The following is a 26396-nucleotide window of genomic DNA, read 5'->3' on the forward strand; positions in this document are numbered from 1 at the left end:
GTAAATTAGCAGTGCCAGTAGCACATGTCTTACAAAAAATACATTAACAGCCGGCTAATGCCCCACTTTGGCCCATGTAGAGTAGGGATGTAAACATACTATGAATGTAAAAGTGATGTTAAACGTAAACAGTCAATAGTTATAATCATTTTTTTCGTGAACTATGCAACTATGTCTGATTTGTTCTCTAGCTGTCGATGAGATTTAGAATAGTTTTGATAGAGCACAAGTGAACAAAGATAAACGTGGAATTCAGTGATTCAGCATAAACAAAATTAATTATTCCTTCTTGGTTGTATAAGAAAGGAAAAAATAAATAATTAATTATAAAACACTAAGATAAAAGGCTAAATATCCAGTTTTATTTCTAAATACTTTTACCAAAGCTGCAAAAAACCGTACGTGTTCATATTCGAGCCACGTGTGGCAAATAATTGAATGGTTACTGTGTAAGTAAAAACACCTTGCCTAACAGATGTTGGAGATTTCACCCAAATACTGATGGATTGGCTTTGTTAGGTCGCCACTGTCATAATCGGTACGAACACATTTTCTGGTTATAATATTCATAAGATTCGGATCAAGTATTGTTGTCTGACACGTTGTGGTTTGGTAGTCTTTAGTTAGGCAGGTACATCCGTACATATGTCCATCCTATGTAACTCGTCAAATTACTATTTTGTAGTTCTTTACAGAAGTCTGTTTTTCAATAAAAAGCATATTCAGGAATAAGGAAAAAGATTTCTTACTCTTAGGCGACCTGGAATTACTATAGGTCCTGATTTAATAAACCTAACTTCTGAAAAAAAAATAGAAAAATGTCTAAGGTCCCGTTGAGCAATAAGAGACACAAAAACCTTTTACATTTCTCAACACAAACAGCGAAAATAATAGTATTGAATTCACAAGATCACTGATAAGGGGTGCTTCTATAAACTCGATAAAGTTTTTCTATCGTAAATGTATACCATCCCTCACAAATTAGGGGACAAACATCGGGCACGCGATGCAACAGGAGATAACGATGCAAGTGAATAGATTACCTAATCTGTTATTCCTGCTACCGTGAACAAGATAAGTGAGATAAGGCGGTTTCGCCAGGCGCTAGCCCGGGACAATAGGATTACACAGGAACACAATGGATCACGCCGCTAAAAGCGTTAAGTACCTAATCTCGTTTTACACAGTTTGTTACAAACGTAATAAGATTACACGGTGCTTCCCTGTAATTAATGTTTGCCTTTACTTGCCGTGCGAATTGGAGATGCGTACATACCTGCAACAAAGGAAATTTGACAGTTGTTATTGAGTCACAATAAAAAACAATAATTAATTATATTTTATTGGTTATCAAATTATGATAAATTATGAACACGTGCGACAACGCAGTTAATAAAGCCGCATGATACACTTTCATTTATGTTTACTACGATGTAAACATATTTAAGAGTTACGATGAGTGTGTTTAGATAAAAATAACATCAACATATCAGTGCAGTTAGTTACGGGCGCGGTATCTCGACGAGGCGATATTTCAACGCCGGCTACCAGATGTACACATTACCAGGTTTTTCGGATGTTTTCACTCAAAAACAGTGTTATCGATATGTAACATCCGTAAATAAAGTGTAGTTTTTATTTGCTACCTTTTTTCTGTTTCTCATTCGTAGATAAAAAGGTTTACTTTAAGTATCGCCTGGCTGTCTGTCTATACCATTCACCATTCTCTTTGATTATTTTACACGGAGAACTTTTCTTTAATTAGTGCGTGGATGTTTAAAGCTTTGATAAGATTATGCTCTCTACTAGAATATTATTATTTTAAAATGGAAGTCGGAATAGTGCAGATTATGTCGAAAGCAAAGGAACAGATGCATTTAAGAAAGCTGATATGAACAATTAACAGCTCCAGCAATGTTTGAGCAGCGGAAGCAGGTTGGCGGAAGAAGGTATTTGGGCGCGTGGCTTTTTGCGGCCCGCGACCGAGGCCCGAGGGGTACGAGTCTCGACAGATGGAAAGACGCTCCGACCGTAATCGAATTACTTTTTACTGACATATGCACTTCGCTGCCGAGGGGTTAACTTCAAGTGATTCAGCATAAAAACTGTCGGCGGGGCTACTTGCGGCTTCGATCGATACTAAAAACATTTAAATGTACGTAAAACATCCCACCCGGTTTTTATTACTAGTTTAAAAGGAGCATAATTACAAAACTTTTTAAAACGCAATGAAAATTTTAAGAGTCCACACAATGACCAGAAATCAGGTTAAGTGCTAATTAAAACGCAGCAAACTGAACTTCACTAGAAGGAAACCACTTAATGTCTAGCTCGCGTTAGTGATACTTCCTGTTGATGTCAGGAGTAGGAGGATAAATCTTGGAACATTATTAAATTTCCTTTTGTAGCAAAGGCGCGGAATTAATAACACTTGATGTCTACAAGACATATTTGTCATCGAACAAAAAAAGTTGTAGTTTTTTCTAACGAGACTATTTTGGAAAAGGAACGAAACATGACGGGTGGAACATCTGTGTATGGTTCCGTTTCGACTGAAAACAATCAAATATAAATTAATATAACAGCCATGAACATTTTTTATCAAAGTTTATTTTTAAGCACGCGACACGGCTGTCTTGACAAAAAATTATAAACAGTTTTTTGCCCCTTCATTCCCTATGCAATCAACTGTCCCTTGAGATCATTTTTTCTAATCCAGGTGATAAATTGACGGAAGCTGTTGGTATCTTCCCAGCAGCTAAAAATAAAGAGGACGCTTTGCATTTTTTATTTCATAAATACATGATCTAATTTTAACTGAGACTGTGGTTATATGTCGTTTAACGAATTTTGGTAAATGTTCATTAAAATATACAAATCTGGTTATTCTAGTTGACGGCCAATACTTAAATTCGTCTCTTTGTTTTTGCGGTCGGTAACCACAATAGGCTTAGAATTCAATCTCATTTTATTGAGTAATTATTCTAGCCTCATTGCACTTGGATGTCAGTACAGTACGGTTAACAAAACGGAAATGACCTATTAGATAGCAGCTGGTATGGCGGGCGGCGCACGCGCAGCTGCCGCCCGAATTTCGCCGAGAGATCGCGAAACGCGCGCCTTCCGTTTCCGGCCGATTGTACTTGCGCGGTCTTTAAGTTAAGTGTCCTAAGGGTGGACATGAATTGACATGCCGCTGCCGTTGCCATACGGCATGTGGACTCATTCACCGCAATTAGGGGAGTGGTAATCCAGTGTTTTTGTTGTTGCTAACGTGTGGGTAACAATAATGGGCAATGTAAGTTCGTGTGCACTCAAAGCTTTTATATATATAAGTATAAAGGGTACCCTAATATCCTTTATAAAGGGTATTGGCTAAATATTTCTATTAGATATTGATCTTTACAGTTGCGGGAATTACTTGAAGTTGCTAATTCAATTATGACAACTTGTATAAGCGAATGAATATCGCTCAATTTCAGAGAAAATGAAATTGCCTCATCAATGTTAGTTTATGACTCGAAAATTAGTGTTAAAAGAAGTTCTTGGTATGATTATTAGCGAGTAGCATACATTTCAACAAACATGATCGTGTTTTAGGTATGGTCAAGGATAAAATACCTTAACATAATTGGATGGCCAGGGTCATCAATATTCCAATGGCGAAACATGAGTGTGTTTTTATATGTATGGATGTTTGTTACCTCTTTAATTTAGATGAAATTTGGTATGGAGGTAGCTGAAACTTTGGATTAACAAAGAGGCTACTTCTATCTAACTGCGTTACAGAAGTACCGTGTAACCGTTGAAGCTTTAACCGTCATCTATAAGCGCAAAGCCGGGAGAAATTGCAAGAAGTTGACGAAAGGATTTTTCAGTCATTTCCTCTAAGCAAAAAGTTACATAACATCTCCAATTACTATGAATGGCATAGTAACTATCTACTAAGTATATTGTTTTGACAACACCGTGTTGCCGCGGCACGCTGCGGAGGTGTATGGAGTAGGACAGGTTTGAGCTGCAGTGTCGAGTGACACTGTGGCAACATGCTACTTACTCCACGGTGACTTGCCGCCATTGTCAGCGCTCATTGTCTAGTAGCGGACTAGTTGCTCCACTACCGTGACTTTAAGATGCGTCTACATTTGTACTGCCTTTTGAAGTATCCAGAAAAATCTCTTTTAGAAATTAACACTACTATCAGCGATCCTTGCACATAGGTGATTAAAAGTCATATTAGGAACTTCGTTGTTGAGTTCGTTTCTTGAGTTTTAAATATGAAATACCAGTGCAGGCATTTGAGAACATAGAAACTAAAAGAATTTTATTTTTTTAATTGATGTAGAGTGATCATAGCAAGTCTCTTTTAGGACAGCGGCATTTGTACACATTAAATTTAATGTTGGAATAGCTAACCTCGTTTATACTAAGTAACTAGCTTTCCGCCCGCGGCTTCGCCCGCGTCGACTCTATCTCTGCACCAAATTTCATTAAAAACAGTTCAGTGGTTTAGACGTGAAAGCGTAACAGACAGACAGACAGACAGACAGAGTTACTTTCACATTTATAATATTACTAAGGATTATAAAATCTACTAAGTACCTATATGACTTTTCTTTGTAAGGCGCCATGGGCAATGTATTCGGAAAACATTCTAGTGATTGACGAACAATTTTGTATGTAGCATATGTGAACTCAGCCTTAGTCCAACAATAACACAGAAGACATTTAGAGCCGGCACGAGCGTTAATTTGAATTGTGTGGTGCGTCGTAATTCCAGTAATGACCGGCTACACTATTATATTCCAACATTGCTATCGGAGCTTTAAATAGCGTCATGTTTTCGGCAGGTGGACAGTAAAATGTAAACCGCAATTTTTTTGCCTCGAATATATAGTGCACTTATTCTGTAATTATTGTAATCAGCTGAACTGTCCAGACCTTCATATTTTATTTCGTTTTAAATTTACAGAAACTCTACCTGTACGATATTGTATTAAAAACTACTTTAAAGAAAGTTATGTAGAGTTTAAATTGATGCTATCTTTGTGAGGTGCAAACTGCATTCTTTCGTATAAGGACATAATACCTGTTAACTCGCCACATTAGCGTGCCCTATTTAAGGCAACAATGTATGCACAATAACGTATATCTTCTCATTAGTTGAGCCTATTTCATAACAATATTTGTCACGAATGGTAATCGTACCCGTGGTCATTATCACAATCTATAACTGTTAGCAATACTGTAAATAATAATGACAAAGATATAGGATCTCATTATACACCAATTTTCCGTGCATAAATATCTCGAAGTTACTGAATTACTGATAGGTCTAACGTTGAAGTGGCAAAACTAAAACCTTCGTAAATCCCTGTCCAATTTCGTGTCACTGATATGCAGATAAAAAAAAAATAACTTAAATGGAATGCAAATAAATTTATGAATATGAATAAGTATTTTACAAGTAATCAAATCATAACAATGAACCACAGTATGTGGTTTGTAGAGTTTAAGTTTGTTTTATAGAGCAACTGACCCCAATTCATTCGTATGGAATAATGTGCATTTCTTTACAAATATTTCTAAACATTCCTTCCTAGTTCCTATATACCACGTGTGGTTGGTTGGTAAGTCAAATCATATATGTATATTGTTAATCCTTGTGCGCTGGCGCCGGAGTAGTCAAAGCTGCGGTGCACGTGCGCGCTGGCACCTGCCGTCGTCGGCACCACCCCTAGGCCCGAGGGGTGACTTGTACGAACTAGTTCAATATATTCATACCATATTTATAATTATAAACCGGGCCCAGTACGGTACTTATTTTTAATAGCAGCGAGTAATTAAATTTACGATAAAAGGCACTCGATCAGGTTTTTTTCTCTGTAGAGTAAAAAGATTGTAAAGCTATATTTCCGACTTCGTTGCGTTAACTGATAAAGTATAAAGCACAAATCTCGTCCGTGGCTTCTAGTTTTATAAACACACATATAAAGTATTACAAAAAGAACTCACTACGCGATTGCAAACAACCGCTGCGAACTTTGTATTTCGCAGTTAACAAATATTCTATCCAAATATTTGGCCGTGTAGCGACGGCTTAAGAATACATATGTCGCTACCCCTTCTTCCAGTGGGTGTCGTAGAAGTCGACTAATGGAGTCAAAATGCACCGAACACCAGTGCGAGAGAAGGAAAACTCGGAAAAAAACCCTCTATCAACCCGTCTGGCCAGCGTGATAGCAGTAGGCTAAATACCTCTATGGGCAGCACACAAAAGCCACGGCCCCTAGTTCCCGGCAGTCCCGCTATTCCCGGTCACGGTGGCGACCGTGGTTACGGCGGGACAGGGGGTGCGAAGAATCTCCGGGTTACGGGAGGCCACCAAATAAATCTGACTCTAGCGACGTACAACGGCCGCACGCTACGGCTTGACTCGCATCTGGCGCAACTCGAGGTGGAACTTGGGAAGATTAGGTGGCACATATTAGGGTTATGTGAAGTTCGAAGAGAGGGGGAGGACACCATAACCCTCGAATCAGGTCACCTAATGTACTTCCGAGAGGGAGACCAACAATCTCAAGGTGGCGTTGGGTTTCTGGTTAATAAGTCCCTAGCTGATAACGTTGTGGAGGTGTCTAGTGTGTCGAACAGGGTAGCGTACCTTATCATAAAGCTCACCGACAGGTATAGCCTTAAGGTCGTGCAAGTGTACGCACCGACCTCGACACATTCAGACGATGAAGTGGAGGATATGTTTGATGATATATCAAGGGCCCTCCACTTCACTACAAAGACCCATTACACCGTTGTCATGGGGGACTTTAACGCTAAAGTGGGAGTACAGATTTGCGGCGAATCAGCAGTAGGATCCCATGGATTTGGAAGCAGGAATCATAGGGGGCAAATGCTCGTCAACTTCCTCGAACGCGAGGGGCTCTTTTTGATGAACTCCTTTTTCAAAAAGCAGCCTCAAAGGAAGTGGACGTGGCAAAGCCCCGACACTATGACTAAAAATGAGATTGACTTCATCATGACGAACAAGAAGCACATATTCAGAGACGTCTCCGTGATCAATAGGTTTAATACCGGGAGCGATCACCGACTTGTCCGAGGCTCTCTGAATATCAACTTCAAGGCCGAACGTTTCCGTCTGATGAAGGCCAGGCTCCGACCAACACTGCTCCAAACCATGACAGGATCTGAAACGTTCCAGTCAAATTTGGAGAACCGATTTGCCGCCGTGGAAACCACAACAGACGTTAACCAGAACCACGAGTATGTGGTTCGGATCCTCAGGGAGGAAGGTTCGAGATTCTGTAACATGCAGCGTAAGGGCAAGAAATCAAAGCTTTCGGAAGAGACATTAGGGCTTATGAAGAAACGACGTGAAAACCCGCCTGTCACTTCATCAGCTAAGCGGGCTCTAAACCAAGAGATCAACAAGCACGTACGACGCGACCTCCGGTGCTCCAATACTCTAGACATTGAAAGAGCAATTGAGCTGAATCGGGGGTCAAAGGTGTTCGTACAATCTCTTGGAAGAAGCCACTTGACGAAGCTGACCACAACAAGTGGAGAAGTCGTTTCTTCGGTGCCGGCAGTCCTTTCGGAAGTGGAAAATTTCTATGGCCGGTTATACGCATCGCATGCCACTCGACCTGATCCCGGAAATGAGGATTCCAGAGCCACATTAACACGCCATTTCACCGAAGACCTGCCAGAAGTCAGCAGTGGCGAAATCGAGATCGCTCTGAGACAGCTCAAAAATGGAAAAGCCCCTGGCGAGGATGGCATTACAACAGAGTTATTAAAAGCAGGAGGAAACCCCTTACTAGGGGAGCTCCAAAAGCTTTTCAATGCCGTCCTGTTTGAAGGGAGAACTCCAGAGGCGTGGAGTAGGAGTGTTGTCGTCCTGTTCTTCAAAAAGGGAGACAAAACCCAGCTGAAGAACTATCGACCCATTTCCCTCCTAAGCCACGTCTATAAGCTGTTCTCAAGAGTGATCACGAACCGACTTGCGCGAAGACTCGACGAATTCCAACCGCCGGAGCAGGCCGGGTTTCGGAGCGGATACGGCACCATAGACCACATCCACACAGTGCGGCAGATTATACAGAAGACCGAAGAGTATAATCAGCCCCTGTGTCTAGCATTTGTGGACTATGAGAAGGCCTTTGACTCGGTGGAAATCTGGTCTGTTCTGGAGTCCCTGCAGCGTTGTCAAGTAGATTGGCGATACATCCAAGTGATGAGATGTCTTTACGAAGCCGCTACAATGTCCGTCCAAGTACAGAATCAGCAAACAAGGCCCATACCGTTGCATCGAGGAGTGAGACAAGGGGATGTTATTTCCCCGAAATTGTTCACTAATGCAATGGAGGATATGTTCAAGACGCTGAACTGGAAAGGACGCGGCATCAACATCAATGGCGAACACATCTCTCACTTGCGATTTGCTGACGATGTCGTCATCATGGCGGAAACGCTGCAGGACCTACAACAGATGCTGAACGGCCTGGCTGAATCTTCTCTACGCATCGGCCTACGGATGAACTTGGACAAAACCAAGGTCATGTTCAATGAACATGTTCTACCGGAACCGATTGCGATACACGGCGCCGTTCTCGAAGTTGTTCAGAAATATGTATACCTCGGGCAGACATTGCAGTTAGGTAGAAACAACTTTGAGGACGAGGTGAATAGGAGAATTCAGTTGGGTTGGGCTGCATTTGGGAAGTTACGTCGAGTCCTAACATCGTCGATCCCACAGTGCCTAAAGACAAAAGTCTTCAATCAGTGCGTCCTACCTGTCATGACTTATGGAGCCGAAACGTGGACACTGTCGGTACGGCTGGTTCACAAGTTTAAAGTCGCTCAGCGGGCTATGGAAAGGGCTATGCTCGGCATTTCTCTGAGGGATCGCATCAGAAATGAGGTAATCCGTCAGAGAACCAAGGTCATCGACATAGCCCACCGAATCAGCAAGCTGAAGTGGCAGTGGGCTGGCCATATTAGCCGAAGAACCGATAACCGTTGGGGTAAACGAGTTCTGGAGTGGAGACCACGCCTCGGCAAACGTAGTGTAGGACGTCCTCAGGCACGGTGGAGTGATGACTTGCGCAAGACGGCTGGCAGGAGCTGGATGCGAGAAGCCGAAAATCGATCTCAGTGGCGTGCACTTGGAGAGGCCTATGTCCAGCAGTGGACTGCGATAGGCTGATGATGATGAAATATTCTAGCGTACGTCTATGAAAGTCTAATTAAAATTCTGCTCAAAATGGTCAAAGAAATCAAATTACACGATATTAAATAACCGATACTTTTTTAAACAGCGGGACGGAAAACAAATTAAACAAATTATAATGTTTAATATATAACATAACGACATAAGTAATAGGTGTACGTACTATATAATTACTTAAAAGACCGGACCAAATTATGTTCTACGTTAAATTTACAAAACACATTTACGTATATATTAGTTAAATGGAGAGACATGGATTACATTTGGGGACAGGGGAGACTTGTAGTTTTGTAAGTGAGATGGAACTCTACACGGGGTAGAGCGCCGTCTCTGTTCCACAATTGCTATAGTCTCACTTTGAATAGCAGTGGAAAGCCCCCTATTCTGTATTACCCGATCGCTTATGACCGTGATTAAATTCTTTTAACGACCGTTTAAGCAGTTGTTAAGGGCCAATTAGCATTTATCGGACTTCCCTTTTCATGTCGATTTTTTTATTGAATTGCTTGATTTTTAAGTAACATTTAAAACATATTTGAATAATACATTTAAGCAGTTGTTTACAAAATATGTTATCATGGATAAGCAAAATACATAACAGATTAATTTGTGAAACACGACGTGTTAAATAAAAACTAATGATATTCCATATTTCACAATTTTATCTGTTTCATCATCTTCATCCACAGCCTTTATCCTCCCACTGCTGGGCATAGGCCTCCCCTTTCTCGTGCCAAAAGAATATTGCTAGTAAAACTTATAATAGTAATACGTAATACGACAAAAGACGAAAAATATTTTCAAACAAAAACAACAAAAAACCTCAGCTGAATCATAAACCCTGAAGATGGACCAGCAAACAGTAATTTCTCTTGAAAAAGCTGTCAAGTCACACACATCTAGTAGAACAAAAGATGAAATTCGACCTATTGCATAGAAGCAAAACTGATTGCCAATGAATGACATTAATTAATAATAAGATACTAAGTGCTTCACTTACGGTCAGCAACAGGAGTTTTGGATAAAACAATCCGATTATAAAGTGCCGGTATTTTCATGTCAAGTAGGAACTGGTGTTTAGGTTTTTTTCAAGTAAGTGTACTGCTCCTCGAACCTATTTTTTGTATTTTTATAATATCAAAAGTATTCGAACGGCAAGATATTGATTGGTTGTTTAGAAAATCTTTTTTTATTTTATCCGACTTCTGTTGCGGATCATACAACAGTGGGTATGGTGACGCACCTCATTACAATGCCGGGAAGCTCATATAGTACGGGATGCACTTAGAGGGCTCATTGCGAGGTAAATATGTTTAATAAGGAGGGTTAAGGACAATAGGGCCGGAAGTTCGCGCGTGTCCGCCGGATGCGGCCCACCATCGATCATAATGTGAGTACCGATTGCCGGCGCGACGACCAAGCGCTGCCATCGCCAATCCGTTATACGATTACTGGTGATTAGAAAATAAACGTGTGTTTAAAAGTAGAATACGAATAATAATATTTTTTTTACTGTCTATGGCCAGTATCACTCGTCACTTTTTAAAATGTATTACAAACTTTTTTGTGACCTCAAGAATGTCAACGGAATGTTCAACATAAGGATTTTATTCGGTCAGTTTCAAGGTGTCCCATCAGTTCAAATCATAGGATATTTGTATTTTTTATTGTCCTACAAGTAAAACACAATCGTCACGATCTTTGAAAAAAGCTTACACCGATTTACTCTTTCTTTAGACAGGAAGTATCATTGGGAAGTTAAGCCCAAAAAAAGGTGTTTCCCACGAGTTCTACTGAAACAACAATTGCTTTATTTCACCCAAAAATAATGACGTGAGTTTATGTAAGTCGTACGGCTTAATGTCGTACACTAGCCAATAGATATTCATTGTTTATGACACCTTTTGTGTCGGCCGCCTACTCAATAAAATGTAAAAATTTCGTCTGTCGTGTGCTGTCTTTGTACCGGCACGTAGGGCACCTCAGTCCCGGGATAATGTTGGTTTAGAACAAAATTCTCACGTTCTGTATCCATTGTAAACACTAAACACCGGGACACCCGTTACGTTTCGTTTACTGCGCTCATTGTTCTATTATATGAGCTTGTGAAATGTAAACAAAAGCTAAAATGTAACATATTTTTTTTTGACGAAAGTATTACCGGAACTAATTAAGGATTATGGTAAAGACTTAAATTACAAACTGTTTCTAAAAAAATAAATGAAACAGTGTATCTTCTTGAGGTACAAAAACTATCCTTAATTTAGTTGCAACAGTTATTTATAACGCTAATTGTTACCTTGATCGTAATTAGAAGCACTTACCTAATAAAGTTGGAGCAAAAAATCTGTATGGACCGATGTCATTGTACTTGGCGTATAGTAATGAATGAATTCATTCTTTGCCCACTATCCGCGTATCGCGTAGTTTGGTCACGTACGACCGACGACCGGTTGCCTTTTCAATTCGTTAAACGATATCGATGCCATAGAGTAAACCTTAAGATTTATAGACACGTCTGTTTATTGCGGAAATGTCAGTTCATTGTTCTAACGTCATTATGTACTTGTGTGAATATTAATTTGAATATGACCTTCGTTGGTGGGTCCATATTTAAATATGACATACTTGTATTGTAGACGTGATAGCAAAATCGAGGTAGTAAAACTCTAATGGCGTGATGGCGATCCAAAATTTGAAAAAATAACTTTGGTGTTGTTTTTCTTTTTGTTTTTTTTTCAAGCTTTTTAAATTAAAAGCAAAAGAGTATAAATAAAATCAGTGCATTAGGTACTTAGATCGTATCTGCAGCTTAGTCTTTGGTACAGGTGCATTGCGGCACTATACACCTACAGCGGGCGGCGCGGCGCATCGCCGACGTCATTCATGTCCGGCAGGCCTTCCGGTATGCGGGCCGGTGCGGTCCCAACCTCCACCGTGATTCATTGCGAACAGAAAATCAACTCTAACCAATGGAACTTACCAATCTGTGTCACTGACTCATTTGGAAAGGAAAACCCGATTTATTTTGCTATTGTCGTACGGTATATGGGTTAACCGAGGTCATAGGTATGTTTTCTTATTGAATTTATTATGGCTATCACCATTAATCGCAAGGTCGTGTCAGACAGATTAAGAGTTATACTTATATGTCACATATAGCAGCAGGTTTTAAAAAAGAAATGTTGACGTGACCGTGGTTCCAGGCTCATTAAGTAAAAGATGTAAATCATTTATTTTAGAGATGGCAACCCTGCCTACATAGCACTATTTTAAAAATAACGCGTACTTCGGTGAGTGTTGGCAAAAACAGTAAGAATATTCTACAAGTTTTAATAGTAATCGGATACCATTACAGAAATCTACGACCCTGTTGTGTCTAGCCTGGCTGTCTGTCTCCGAGTCTTGACAAACAACGTGGCCTTTCTATATAGACAGTACCTACCTGTGTGGTGGCCTCGCTATTTATAAGATAAAAATACAGGACTAAATCAAGGGTTATTCCAAATAATTTGGTGACGCAGTCCTTTCGTTATTACTGTCTGTAGAATAAGGATCAGATCTCGCCTAGAGAGTATTGATTATGCTATTCAAGGAGGGAATTATCATGAAAAGCATATATCTAAATATATAATTCTAAAGCTAGTTGAATGATGAGAAAAAAAATAGTCGGTAGAGACAAGATGTTAACTCTTTCTTTTTTGAACATTTAGGTTTCAGTCTTCATTGCTTATTTCTGTTCATTTTTGGGATCTTCTTCTTAAAACAGTAGGTACAGTTACAGCTGGGAAAGCTATTATGGAAAGCTATAATAGGCGCATTACGTTTTACAGAGCGGCATCTCTTTACAACTAATTCTGCAATACTGAGAGTACTGTTCTAGACTTGTCAAATTTACACACCACTTCTAAGTGAGTAGTCTAATTTGCAAGTAAGAACTAAACCTAATAGAGGACCTAGGTCATAGAAGTCACCGTGATTTTCATTGAAGTTCAAATCAGCGTGTGAGCGGTAGTGTGAAACAATTTGTTGGACTTGTGTAGGCTGCGCACGCGCCGCTGTCCACATTGTTATTGTTTTGGTGCGTCGCGCCCTTTGTCAAGCGTCGCGCGACCGGTCGGCCTGTCGAGAGCATCCGTAACACCAGCCGTGTGTACATAATATATGTCATATACGGAAATCATTATCACAGTTACCGCATTGTCTACCGTTTTCAATGTTTTTTTGTAAATAATACTCAGAAGTATTGTTTGGTTATCATAATTTTGGTAAATAAAAGAAAATGGTCGAAAAGTACGCTATCTATTTTTATACATTTTTAGAATAAGAAATTTGTTTTCAATGAGTTGCTGCCAGCGAAAAATACTGGCACTTTGGTAATCGTCTTTCGTATTTTGTTATCCAGCTTCTCTGCCGACTGTACCAAAGCAAGAAGTTCAATTGGTATCTAAACTCACATTCACTAGTTTACAAACGATCTACGCAAATCGGCGTCCCACCTGCTTTAGGCTAAATACGGCGGCGAGTCCACACAAGGACTTGTTCCCATAACGGTGCACATGACATGTGACCAGCTGATTCCCACTTAAACTAGGAGACCGTGTAAATTGTGAACCTGTTCTCAACACCTTAGTATGTTCTTTAAGCAAGTTATTAAATTGGATAGGATCATGCTATTGGTGTAAATGTTACCATGGTTACATAAAGATTTACTACGGGTTTATTAAATTCTGTTCTTGTCACGCAAATGTTTTTGTATTTTGTCATCTCAAACATATAATTTCTTACGAAGTTTTTAATGTAAAAAATCCGTCCTTATTGGTTTAGACTGGCTTAAAATACTGCAAATTATAATAACAACAAATCAGTTTTATACACACCTAAGACTTAAAAATGATACTAGTCTTTACTTAAATACAACCAAAGTATTTAAAGGCGCTAAGCAATTTAAGAAAAATGTTGTCATATTTGCTCTACCTATTAGATGTAGAGCTGTAGAATTACAATGAACTGCCCGATCACTAAGTGGCAAACACCTTACAATACAAGCAGTTTGAGAAACCAGCAGATGTTTGCTGTTCTCATATTAGTGCTCTACATTTCGCACTCAAACAAAAGTAGCCTTGCATCAATTTGTGCTTAAAATGTTACATCAACGCTGAACAATGCACTTAACACGATTCCCTATTTCCAGTATGCAATTACAACACGCTATATTAGCATGCAATCTGTATACTTAATCCATATTTATGTGTTCTTGTATAATACACGTATGTATTTTTTAGTTATCATATTTATGAGGAGTCGTTTAGACAAAGATAAGTTTATATAAATTAATTCGCATTTTGTTGTTCGTGTATTCAATGGTTTAATTAGAAGGTTTCTCAAAGTGGAATTATCAGGAAGGATCGATCGGTTGAGACAAGCTCAGTTACCAGTAAAATTAAGACAAGGAGGCGTATTGATTACAATGAATTATGTATTTATGCAAGTAAATCCGTTTAGTCAGATTACTTATTCCGTCAACAGTCACTTTGACACTTAATTGGTACATGTTGGCGGAAGATTTGCATAATCGCGTAGGGAGTGAAATAATTCAGTAATTACGCATGGTTTGTATTTAAAGTGAAGTATGGTCGAAGGTATGCTCGTTATATAACAAAGTGTGGGAAAACCGACAATGGTTAGTCGGAAAGCTACATACAGTGTGTGGTATTTGCAATTTACACCACGTGCTCGGCGCCTTGCTACTTCACACCGAGTTCCCATTTCTGCTGAACTATTTTTCCCTTTCATTAGGCGAGCATAAAGCTTGAGAATATGCCTAGTTATTAAACTATTTTCAAACAACACATACATATGCTTCGCTACTTTTTATGGTTAATTAATATTTAAAAGGCAGACTTAGCATTATCTTTTTAGAATCTTTAGTTCTTGTATCAAAATGTCAAGGTGATCTAAATCTATTTGCCTTGCACTTGCTAGCTTTGTATAGTCACGGCCGAATGGTCACATTAACTTTTTTTTTTATTCGAAGCTATTCAGCCGTTCATGGGTATTAAAATTGAGTCACACGAAACAATTGCTAATGAACAACTTTTTAGATACCTATACAGCACACGTTACCGTCATTTGGAACGTTTTATGAATCAGGAATGACTAAGTTTTAATCCGGGCTGGAAGAAGTTGAATGATTAATTATAAACATTCTTAATTATTTTACAGAATTTGTTGTGTCCAAGTGTCAAATGACACTTTAAATTCCGGATTCTGTAACTTTGATCAACCTAATGTTATCAGTAGGTTTGTCAGTATTTGGTAAACCAATGAGAGCCTGATTAGTACATACAGATTTCTTGGCCTTTCACAGATCGGGCGATAAATAATAACGTCACATTCGTAAATTACATCACTAAATTATGCCTTGAACGCGTGTGATGGTACAGAACACAATATAACATTACGATGTTTTTACCGAGCCGGCTGGCTAATTGACACTTTATCTTGTTGCGATTCTATGAAAGTTTGACGTCGTTGCTTATCCGATTTGCAGTTTTTCGGCTCGCCTTTGTTCCCAGTCATATTAGCAAACGCTTTTATTGCATCACGTCTTAATTATCTTTTGTTTGAGCTACGTATTGTTAATTTGTTCATTGACCAACTTCTTGCATCCATTTTATGAATACTGAGATGAGATGAAAAACTAAATATAAACAGTCTTCACCGTCATCATTCATTTTAATTATAATTTTAAATTTAAATTGCTTTATTGAATCAAATTACAGGATTTTTTCAAACAAAAGTTGTCAAACATTACACTTTGTAATATGATATTGAATCGATGATTAATGCTTAAAACTTGTTAATGTGTCCATTGTCAAATGGAAAGGTAATATAATTGAGAGCATCTAATACGCAGTTCGAAGCGAGCGCTTGATATTCAAATTGGAACGGAGCCGAGTAGATAAATGATGTCGTAAGGTCACCGAACACTGTTCAAACATCGATCCTAGTTACGAGAGGGTGTGATCTGTAAGCGAGCCCACTCTTACGTTTCCACGGCCCGTGGGAATCAACGCACACTAAATTATTAACAAAAATATTGACCCGCTGCCTACTTAAGGGATTTGACCACCAGTTGTTTGCACTGCCAGTTTGCCGCTCCCAACAAATACGGCAACGGCGACGTGTGGACGACTGCTTTTCAAAGTTTATGGGAAAAGTTCGAGTGCCCCGAGCCGGGACTCGTCAATATTTTGTGTTTGATTTCTATGAGAACTGACTCATCTGACGCAACCCTTGATGATTGCCGATCTTTATTAGATCTGAGATTGGGAATAATGATCGATAATATCAAAGTTAAATCGTAAGTTTTAAGTTAGAGCTTTATTTTAGAATCTTATAGTCAGTGTATGAAAAATTGTTTCGTTGTCATTTTTTCTAATTTTTTAATTTAGGTTTTGTATTCATCAAGAAAGTTATACACGCTAGTACAGTAAGATACATTCATTATTGTTTTCTGATTGACACACGATTTCTACATGATATTTGAATGTCTGATTACACTCGCCCTAATTGTGTGATACGCACGATCGGATATAGGTGCCGTGGATCTAGTCCACATCGATCATGACCGATCACTCCGTTACACAGTGCGGATGCAGAATACCCAGCTGTGGGGCGGACAAAACACAAACAACCCGAAGACAGTGGACTCGATAAAAAATAGTTAACTAAGCTTAATTCTTTTACAGTTAATGTAACTGAACTATAGATCTACGGTGACATTTTAAGTATAGTCACAAAGATCATTAAAATGTTAAATCCATCACCTACAAACGAGAGATGAGCCTCGTAAACCAACAAAACTGTTCACACAACTACAGAACCCAAGCCTTAAATAATTGAGAGAGATAGTAGAAAATAATTGAATCAGTTTTATTACGAGCACAATCCACTTTAGTTTACATTGCATTTCTATATAATGGCGACACCCGCCGTGATTCTCAGCAGTTACGAGCGCGAAGCATCTAATCCGCTCTCACTAATCCGTTAATTAAACTCAGCGAGTTAATTGGGCTAGTTCACGTGGGCCGCCGAAGTGCCTGACTGAAAACTGCACTTTAAAAAACGCGGAAAAGTGGCGCTTTGTTACCCACGGAATTTGTTGGGAAAAAATTCAATTTGTTGTTTTGTTATTTACTAAACTGTGCATACCCGCTTTGATACCCTTTTTTCTAAATATTTAGGTTTTGTTGGACTTCCGATGATTTACGTCATTTTTTTAACATAAAATCTTAAAAAAAAGATTATTGCAATGGAAGGAAAGCAAACATTACTTTTCATTTGTTTACGTATTGAAAATCTTTGTAAGACTGTGATTGAATACTTTTATTTGCGATTTATTACTGTAATTACAGATTGTACTCAAAGACTACGTGAATCTCTACTATTGGTCTAACATTCAACTCGAAAAGATTTCACTTGTAACATTTTAGAGATGGTTTCTTTACAATATTTCTATACTTCTGATTATATGTGAATGAAACTCGATCAGATTTTGTTAAAAATGATAATAGAAACCATTGCCAAATCTTGTCGTTCTTTTAGGCAGAAGTCATAACACAACATGTTTATAAATGAGTACTAAAAAGTGAGTTATCGTAGTAGGGTCGGCGGTGTGTGTCGTACGACGTAGCTATGACTACTGCTGGCAATCATTCAATTGATTGAGGCGGGTCGCCGCGGGATTGCCTCATTAACTAATAAAAACACCGGCGCCCGATCTCGACCACTTTCAATAACGCCACAGATGAGGTAGAAGGTCAAATGTTAATACAGCTTCCTTTTTCAATTGCTCGACGATCTACGAATACAAAACTTCTGGATGCGGGTTTCTTAACATCGAATTTATAAAGTATGACCTTTTAATTCAACGTCAACGAAATTCTTAGTATGTACAAAAACAATAAAGAAGTGGTTGTAATCGGTACCCAAGTAATAACTTCACGGTGGACGTCATAGCGTGCAACACAATTCCCCACATCGTCACTTTCTCACTTACGTCAACCGTCAAGGACAGAAACCAATAAAGGCATTACAAAGAACGATCTAACATTAAACATCTAACGTTCCCATACAAAATCGAATGGTCATAAAAGTTGGTAAATAATTTTGACAGGTCTATGTTTTATAATGTGAATGTTTGTGGCGCCGACGCGACGCTGCCGGCATAAAGACCACAATTACTCGATATAATTTGATAGCCGAGATCGTATCATCTTAGGTATCGATTTCGCACCTGAGAAAAAAGTTCCTTTGGCAAATTAGGGATTACTAATTTAGATGGTGTTTCATCTCGATTAAATTGAGTGTGAAGTTATTTTAGCTTAAAATCTGAGATTATTTTTTATAGTTAGTCGGTAGGTGTATTTCATAGCACTTGTTTCTTTTTGCAGTAAGACGTAGTATCTAATACAGCGTTAAGTCTATACTAATTGTTGTAACATTCCTATTGCTATATTTTTTGGACAATAGGTTGATGAATACGTCGAATAATATGGCTGTTTTGCTAGACTTCACAAACAAGAATCTTACTGATAATGATCTAAAACAAAAACAAACGGCCGCACGGGTACGCTACGAGCACAATTTTTAGACCATTTACAGCAAATTTAAGTAGAATTTACTTTAAGTGCTAAATCACTGTCTTATCCAAATTCAATACGGTTTACTTAAGCCGATATAAAGTTACTAAACCAAGTAAAAACAACGGCACAAAATTAGTTTCGGTATTTAAGTTCTAGTGACTAAATAATTTGGTTTACAAAATGGAACGTTACTGCATTACAAGCACAGTTAAGCGTCTGTCGTTTAAATTTAATTTGATATATTAATATAAAATTGATTAAATTCAAATTAGCTTCGGTTTGTAGACTAGCATAAAACCTATCATTTTTTTAATCACATACAAAAAATATATTTGCTCGCTTTAAATATTCATTTTAGTTCGAGTCGGGTCGATGCACGCAATCCAGGAAACACAACAAATGCAAATAGGACAGAAGCTGTAACTATTACGTTTACTCTTCGACAAATTTCAATTTACATTAGCGTCCATTTATTAATTAAACCTACAAGACTTGTTTCCACATTTATTCCTACTATATATTGTGGGGTTACTTCAAAACTACGATGGCATTCCTTTGGTTCTCTATATGCGTTGTGTAATTGTTGTTGTAAGGTGTTTTGTACCGCAATTGGAAGAGGTTACACATTGTACCTAACTAGCTTTATGTACATGTGTTTAAAAAATAGAACGTAATATGGTAAAAGCTAGGTACTAATTTAAAGATTGTTTATAATATTCCGTGCGAAAATTGGAACTATGTTCATGAACATGTTTTGACATGTATTTATCGCAGTGTGTACATTCTGTGTGCATCGCATGTCGTCAGCCGGGATATCCGAAGCATTTCCTCATTGTCGCATGCGCACGCGCCACTCGCCGATCGCAACTGCTCGACACCGACGAACGACGGTTTCTTTTTGTCTTAACTGTGCAAGTATTAACATTGATGAGCATCATCATTCGCTTCCTGTAGACTCATGTTTCAAGAATTTTGTTTATTAGGTTCATGTTGGCTACAGATCCCAGCGCTAACAAGTAACTAACAATTCATGACACCCGAATTTCTATACCTAATTGTATTGTATTGTAAAAAGTTCAGAATTCAGATTTTTCTATTGTATCATCAATCAATTATGCAATACAGCACTTTATTTAAAGTAATTCTTTTTTGTCTTACGAAGTAGGTTCATAAGGCAAGTGTAACAAAACCTCTGTTTTGTGATAAACAAGCCGAATCTTTTATTTGTAATGCATGCTGAGATTATGTGACCAGGACACAACTTGATGGGTCGGAAAGAACGGGGAAGTACTTCTCTTAGGGTTCAAGACATTCCGTCCTGTTAGTCTTGGAGGATATCCGGAAGGCAAAACCCATTTTGCTAGTCGTCCGATTCCAAAACGTAATGCTCTGTTGTAATTGAAGTCAAATTAACCCTTGGTAATTTGCCAGAAGACGAGGAATGCATTTCCAGTGTTACATAATATAATGATAGTGATATCATTCAAAGAGTAACTGCGTAGGATTCGTCATCTCAATTGCGAGTCCAGTACTGCCAAGTCTCATTACCAACATCCTGCCATCAATTCCCGCCTGCTTGCTAGATGCGGTCTAACACTGACCCATATTCCGAGAACGCGGATAATCAGGTCGATAGTCAATTAAAAATCATCCACCGTATTGATCCAGTTCCACTATTGTTAACAAACCTATACAAATAATGTCTTAACGTCCAACTTGGTAGCAATAGGACGCTCTCAAACCAATAATCCATATTTTTTTCCAAACGATATAACCTTATTTGTCGAGTCGGATCGGCATCGCTAAATACAGGGGACACAATGTAGTAAAGCTTTTTGTGCAGTCCCACTGAATCAATTTTACGTTTTTTGTTCGCGGATTTCGGAAGCCGCAGGTAAGAGGGCCTAGATCCGGGTCCGTCTTTGTGTTTCGCCATTCTTGTGATTTACTAATATTTACAAATTCGCAATTTGGTAAGCAATAACTGTCAGAACGCATCAGCTGCGTCATTCCACCAATTGGGCTCTACGCGACCATCTCCACTTTACATGATGTACACATTATTTACGCTGTTTACAGTTTGTGTAGAGGCGCAGGCCTCTTTTTATTGCATCCAACTTGAGTCACATATAAAAGGTACCTAATAATGAACCGTAACATTAAAATGCCGAGTGTTTTTGGTATTATACTCATTGTACCATTTAGTTAATGTATTAGTGCGCCTAATCCTTTCATGTTCAACACATGACTAGGTAACTACAGTGATCTTGCTATTACAAAATGGCAATGAATATAATTGTGTAATTGTATATTTTCGTGATCCATTGCTAACGATTCGAAAGGGTTAGCTGCATGAAATTTACTTGACCGTAAAAGATTTTTAACAATAGGTTTACTTTACCGTTCATATTTCGTTCATCATTATGAATTATTTCCGCGACTTTACACAAGTTTATATCAGCTTATTATAAAAAATAAACGAAATATTTAAACCTTGATAAATCTATTAAGTGAAACAGAAATGTTGAAGAAGTTGGTATGAGCTGTTTATTATTTTCTTTCCTATTGATGTATCTCTTATTCTTGAGTAAAATAATTCTATAACAGTATTTATAAATCCATTACATTAGTTATAATTTAGTAATATCGTTGTTTTCCTGCTTTGTTAGCATCAACCACGGCGCGGTACTAACGGTCAGGTCGGTCAGACAGTGTGGTGGGAACGGAGCGGGCTACGTGTCGGTATTGTCGCTCAGGAGGTGCTTGTTCTGTGTCCAATTAGACTGTCTCTACTTTAATCATAAGTTCATTTTGAGATGTTTTTTTTAAATACGGTTAACTCCTGGCTTACAGTTCTGGGAGGATACTTCTCAACCGAATTTCAGTGTATACAGATACGCTTCAGAGCTCTAACGATTTTGACCAATTGGCATTAGAATATGATATAGACATAACATTTACCAACCAGATTCTACTTTTTACGTTGAAATCGACATAGACGCAGGCGAAGTAGCGGATGAAGACCAAAGTCAACTACCTAGAAAGAATTGCAAGTAGACTACGAAAAATTCACATCAATTTCACGGTTTCGCTTATAAAAACGGAACGTGTAACAGCGCAAATTTAACAAGATTAAAAAAATAGAAACAAACAGAAGTTGGGTGTCACCGAGCATGACCGTTGCGTGGAAGCCGAGTGGCCGCGCTGCCCGCGCCGGCATGTGGCGGAACTAATAAGGAACATTAACATTTACCGTACTACACCGTAACACCGTACACTACTGAAACACGCATGCTACGCAATCTATGCATATCCCGTTGTTACTAATGTACTTGGTTAATGCGCGATTAGTTATCTGAGGCCGAGTTGACCAACCGCGTCATACGTCATACGTTGCTAAGAAGTAATTACCAATTCATGCGGTACTTCGCAATATTATCGGAAAACCATACTGCATTGACTTACTGCAGTGTGTTAACGTAGTAAAAGTTGATGTTCATAAATTCTTAAAAAAGAACCTAATTAGTGCTTAGTGCGTCATTAGACGAGTCATTGTCATCATTATGAAGAAAATTTAATAAAATTTAATTAGACGGATCCCATAATTGTCAAGATTTCTAAATTAATCTAACTGCTCTAAGTCAAAGGAGTCAGTAACCTAGGACTAACTGTAAACATAAGATACGAATTATTATACCTATCTATTATTAAGCTACAAACTAAACTAGCGTTTAATAACTCATTCATTTAATTTTTATACGTGAATTTTATGGTTAATTTATTTGGAGTTTTATTTTTGTGTACAGCTCTGTTTCGTTGCAACGTGAAAAATACCAAGTATCAATGGCTATTTATGCTGTGCAGTTATTAGGAATTTTGGTGACTTTTACCTCAAGAAAATTTATATATGTAGAGCACACTGAAGCGGACTCGCCCGGCGAGCGGTGCCCGGCTTCGTCGCCGCGCACTAAATCATATTCACATTACGCACCACCTACCGCACAATATAAAACACAAAAACGTTGATGACGTTCAATTATCACTCCACATTGTTTGTTGATAGGCCGCTCGCCGACGTAACGGTGGTAATGTTTACTTTGTCTCTTGCGGCACGCTCCCTATAATCCCAAATAACAAATTATGAAATGGATGAAAAACTCAGGTTAAGCTGTCGGCGATTCCTAAACATAATGTTTGATTGTGCTCTAATGACAAGGCGCGGACTCCAAGCCACCTTTTGTGTAAAGCCGACCGAGATTACTAATGGAGCGAAACAAAAAAGCGTTTATTTTGAATGTCGTAAAGTCGAAAGTGTAGTCAATTCGAGATTGCTGTTAGTGTTTCGACTAAGGAGGTCCTGGTAATTGAGCAATCATCTACTCTAGTCCGTTGTGGTAAGCGACGCATCGAAAATAAATGAAATTTATTTGTTTTGTTTGTTCTACTAGCATGTTATGTTTAATAATCGTGGATAAATTGGTTTACTTTCATATTCGGTTTAAATTGTGGTTCACTTTAACGGTAATATAGCTTATTACTCTTTAAGTATATTATAGAGCGTTTTCCGTAACAAAGAGCTACAAAAATCGAAAAAGTAGAGCTATAATTTGAAATTATTCAAAGAATCATTTTGACAATTAATTTGCGTGCACCAATGAAATGAACCATAAAAACTGTCGACTTGAATGATAAAAACCGCATAAAACTCTACAAATAGTCAGAAACAGCTTCAATCATGAACCAAGCATATAAAACGTAAGTAGTTCCCAGTCGCTGCATCATAAGCATTGTAATTGTCTCTAAAAATGTTATTATTGATAATTGATTCAGTTATTTAACCGGCCCCCAACATAGAAGCACGTGGGATGACGTAAATGGGCAGTCATTGATCGTGTCTGTGATTGCCGGCGCCGGCGACGACCGCAACGCGAGCTGCGCGGGCGCCGCATATTGTACAACCTACTGTAACTACAACTAGTATGGGCTGACGCGTCTCAATGATGTCGTAAAATAAATACATGCATGCGAATGTTACGTGTAATCAATGTACCCTTAACTTTATTTTAAAAAGCAGTGAGGATAATATGGCTTTATGTATTAAAGTATTACAATGTATACAACCTTATAAAATCATACAGTTAAAAACTTCATATACACCGTTTAAATAAAAGTTTTGTCGAACTTATAGGTGTGTTTACTAATTATACGAGACAGCATGTAGGATGCGAGTCTGGGCGCACGGGGCAATAGCACGACCTTGCGAATGTCGCCAGATTTGACGCGGATTTGACTCACGCCGCGGCACGCCGTGACTCATGCTACAGTTATTTTTTTAGACACATCACCGACTATCGCACATTTGTTATTACAAATCAAACAACACACCTAAAGCCCGATACAAAACCGTCTTAAAACAATCCCCCTTAAAGACACCCAATCAAACATCAAAGAAAGAGTCGAAACGATCGTAACTAATTTAAACACCCGATCAACAGGATTAACGCCAGGAAACCTGACAACAGGATACGTCAATTTAAACTAGTCGAAACTGAGAACAAATATGCCAAAGCGCATCTTCCACCGTATTGTTCTATACGACGAACACTACGCGATGGACATCGTAGATTTCTTTTTGTGTAAGATACACTGTCTTATAAACGGATACAAAGTCAGTATGTGATGCTGTACATGTTGTAGTGTAGCCATTAGTACGTAGAGTATTGAAGTGGCAGGACGTGAGCGAGTAACAAAGGAGCTCGTCTAAACAGGCCATTAATAAGGAGGCGGCTCGCGGGATCCGCCCGGGACTTCCGCTGCATTCCGAGAACCGCTATCCCGGGACAAGACAGGAATAGCACCGGTGATACTCCGACCAACATATAAATGGCAATCAACACTGTACCTCACTCATTTGGTATTTAAGTGCAAGCAAAGCATAAGCTTCACTTCGAGTTCATGTTGTTCTACTTGAATAAGGTCGATGGTTTAGAATAAATATGATCCACTTCGTACATACGCCGTATGCAAACCATAAATGATGATAGAATTTTCTGTCAAAGTGTTGCGCTTATGAGCATGTTCTACAAATATAAGTACTAAAGCTGTCACAAACTATATTCGAAGGCTAAAAAATAAAGAGTTAAGTAGTTTAAGAGTTTTGAAGAGCCACAGTGACATATTTGGCTTTGTCAACCTTGCCTCTTATAAGAACCATGTAAAAGAAATACAATTGTTTTGTAAAAACATTGTTAAAATGCGGCGGATCAAAAACTTTAAGAATAATAAATAAATGTGAGGTCTGAGACACCTTTATTATAGAAATGGGTGGAAGGTGGCAATCTCTGGGATCTTGCTGTGTGTTTACTGTGCATCATCACGTTTTACAAAAGGAGACAATTTATACGAAACGTGAGAAAGAAAGAGACGCAAACGTCGGCATGGACCACCTTGTTAGTAATAATCGGTTTACGGGCCTTGTCAAAAATTAACTTATTATAAATGGAGCTTAGCGGAGGTGCTGGACCGATGCATATCGATATAGTCTGCCGATTTGTGTGATGACTTAAAACCATGAATATCGTAAATTAATTTAACGACAAGATTTTGTATTAAGTTCCTATTGCTGAAATTAATAAGAAGAAAAACTTCAGAGCAAACTAAAAAAATATATTTTAAAATACTATAAAATAAGTTCAATATATTTTTAAACAATAAAAATGCGTACTGAAATTCCAGCTAGTTAGGTACGATAACAATATATGACAAAGGCGTCAAATTTATCGATAGCCGTATTGTCACCTCACTAAAGCCACTACCTGCCTCTGATTTAGTGATTTATCAGCACGACGAGAGCTTTTGCATTACTTGCTGATGCGCCATGAATAAGTTGATTAACTTTATTTTATCTCGAAGTAACTTGTACCCGGAATATTAAATTCTATTTAGTCACAGGAAAATTAAAGTTAACACCGGTATTGCGCCTGTACGCCGTATACGTAATCGATCACACCTTTCCGCACGACTTTTACAATCGATTTTTTTATCGAGAGACGTGACCGAGCAACGGATAGCGTCCGATATCTTGGTATCGGATTATTTGTAAATAATCGATGGAATTGTTGATCGCTACCGATCCGAAGCGTTACATCGGAGTCTCGCGCACCTGCCGTCACGACGGTAGATCACATCGGTTGACCGGTGACGAATCGATTCCGAAACGTTGACGACTTCATCGGAATTGTGTCGTCACACCGATTAGCTTGATACACGATTTTATTAGACGTTGATCCTGTAGACATTTTCCCAAGAACAGAGTTCATAGTACGGTGAACTTAATTTTGACCACTTAAATTGTATAGCTCGCCGATACTATAATTTTTCGTGTTTTTTGCTTGCACGATCGTAACAAAGTTATGTGTATTATAAAATACTCCATCAAGCTACAACAACTAGTTTCTAAGCAAAAACAAAAAATAAACAAAGACATCTGTGACAAATAT

General features: G+C 38.5%; 1 protein-coding gene across 2 annotated transcripts in view; it reads right to left on the reverse strand.

Annotated features, from left to right (window-relative positions):
• Window positions 1-739: 739 nt before the first annotated feature.
• The window catches only part of LOC113491896, a 39389-nt gene continuing 13732 nt past the window's right edge, over window positions 740-26396 (reverse strand). For both annotated transcript variants that reach the window (XM_026869103.1, XM_026869104.1), the window contains exon 6: window positions 740-1276. In XM_026869103.1, coding sequence (XP_026724904.1) covers window positions 1169-1276 — 108 coding nt within the window. In that variant the 3' untranslated portion in view covers window positions 740-1168. The remainder of the gene's footprint in view (window positions 1277-26396) is intronic.

Source organism: Trichoplusia ni, chromosome 3, assembly GCF_003590095.1.
Source record: "Trichoplusia ni isolate ovarian cell line Hi5 chromosome 3, tn1, whole genome shotgun sequence".
In the NCBI taxonomy this organism is placed as follows: domain Eukaryota; kingdom Metazoa; phylum Arthropoda; class Insecta; order Lepidoptera; family Noctuidae; genus Trichoplusia; species Trichoplusia ni.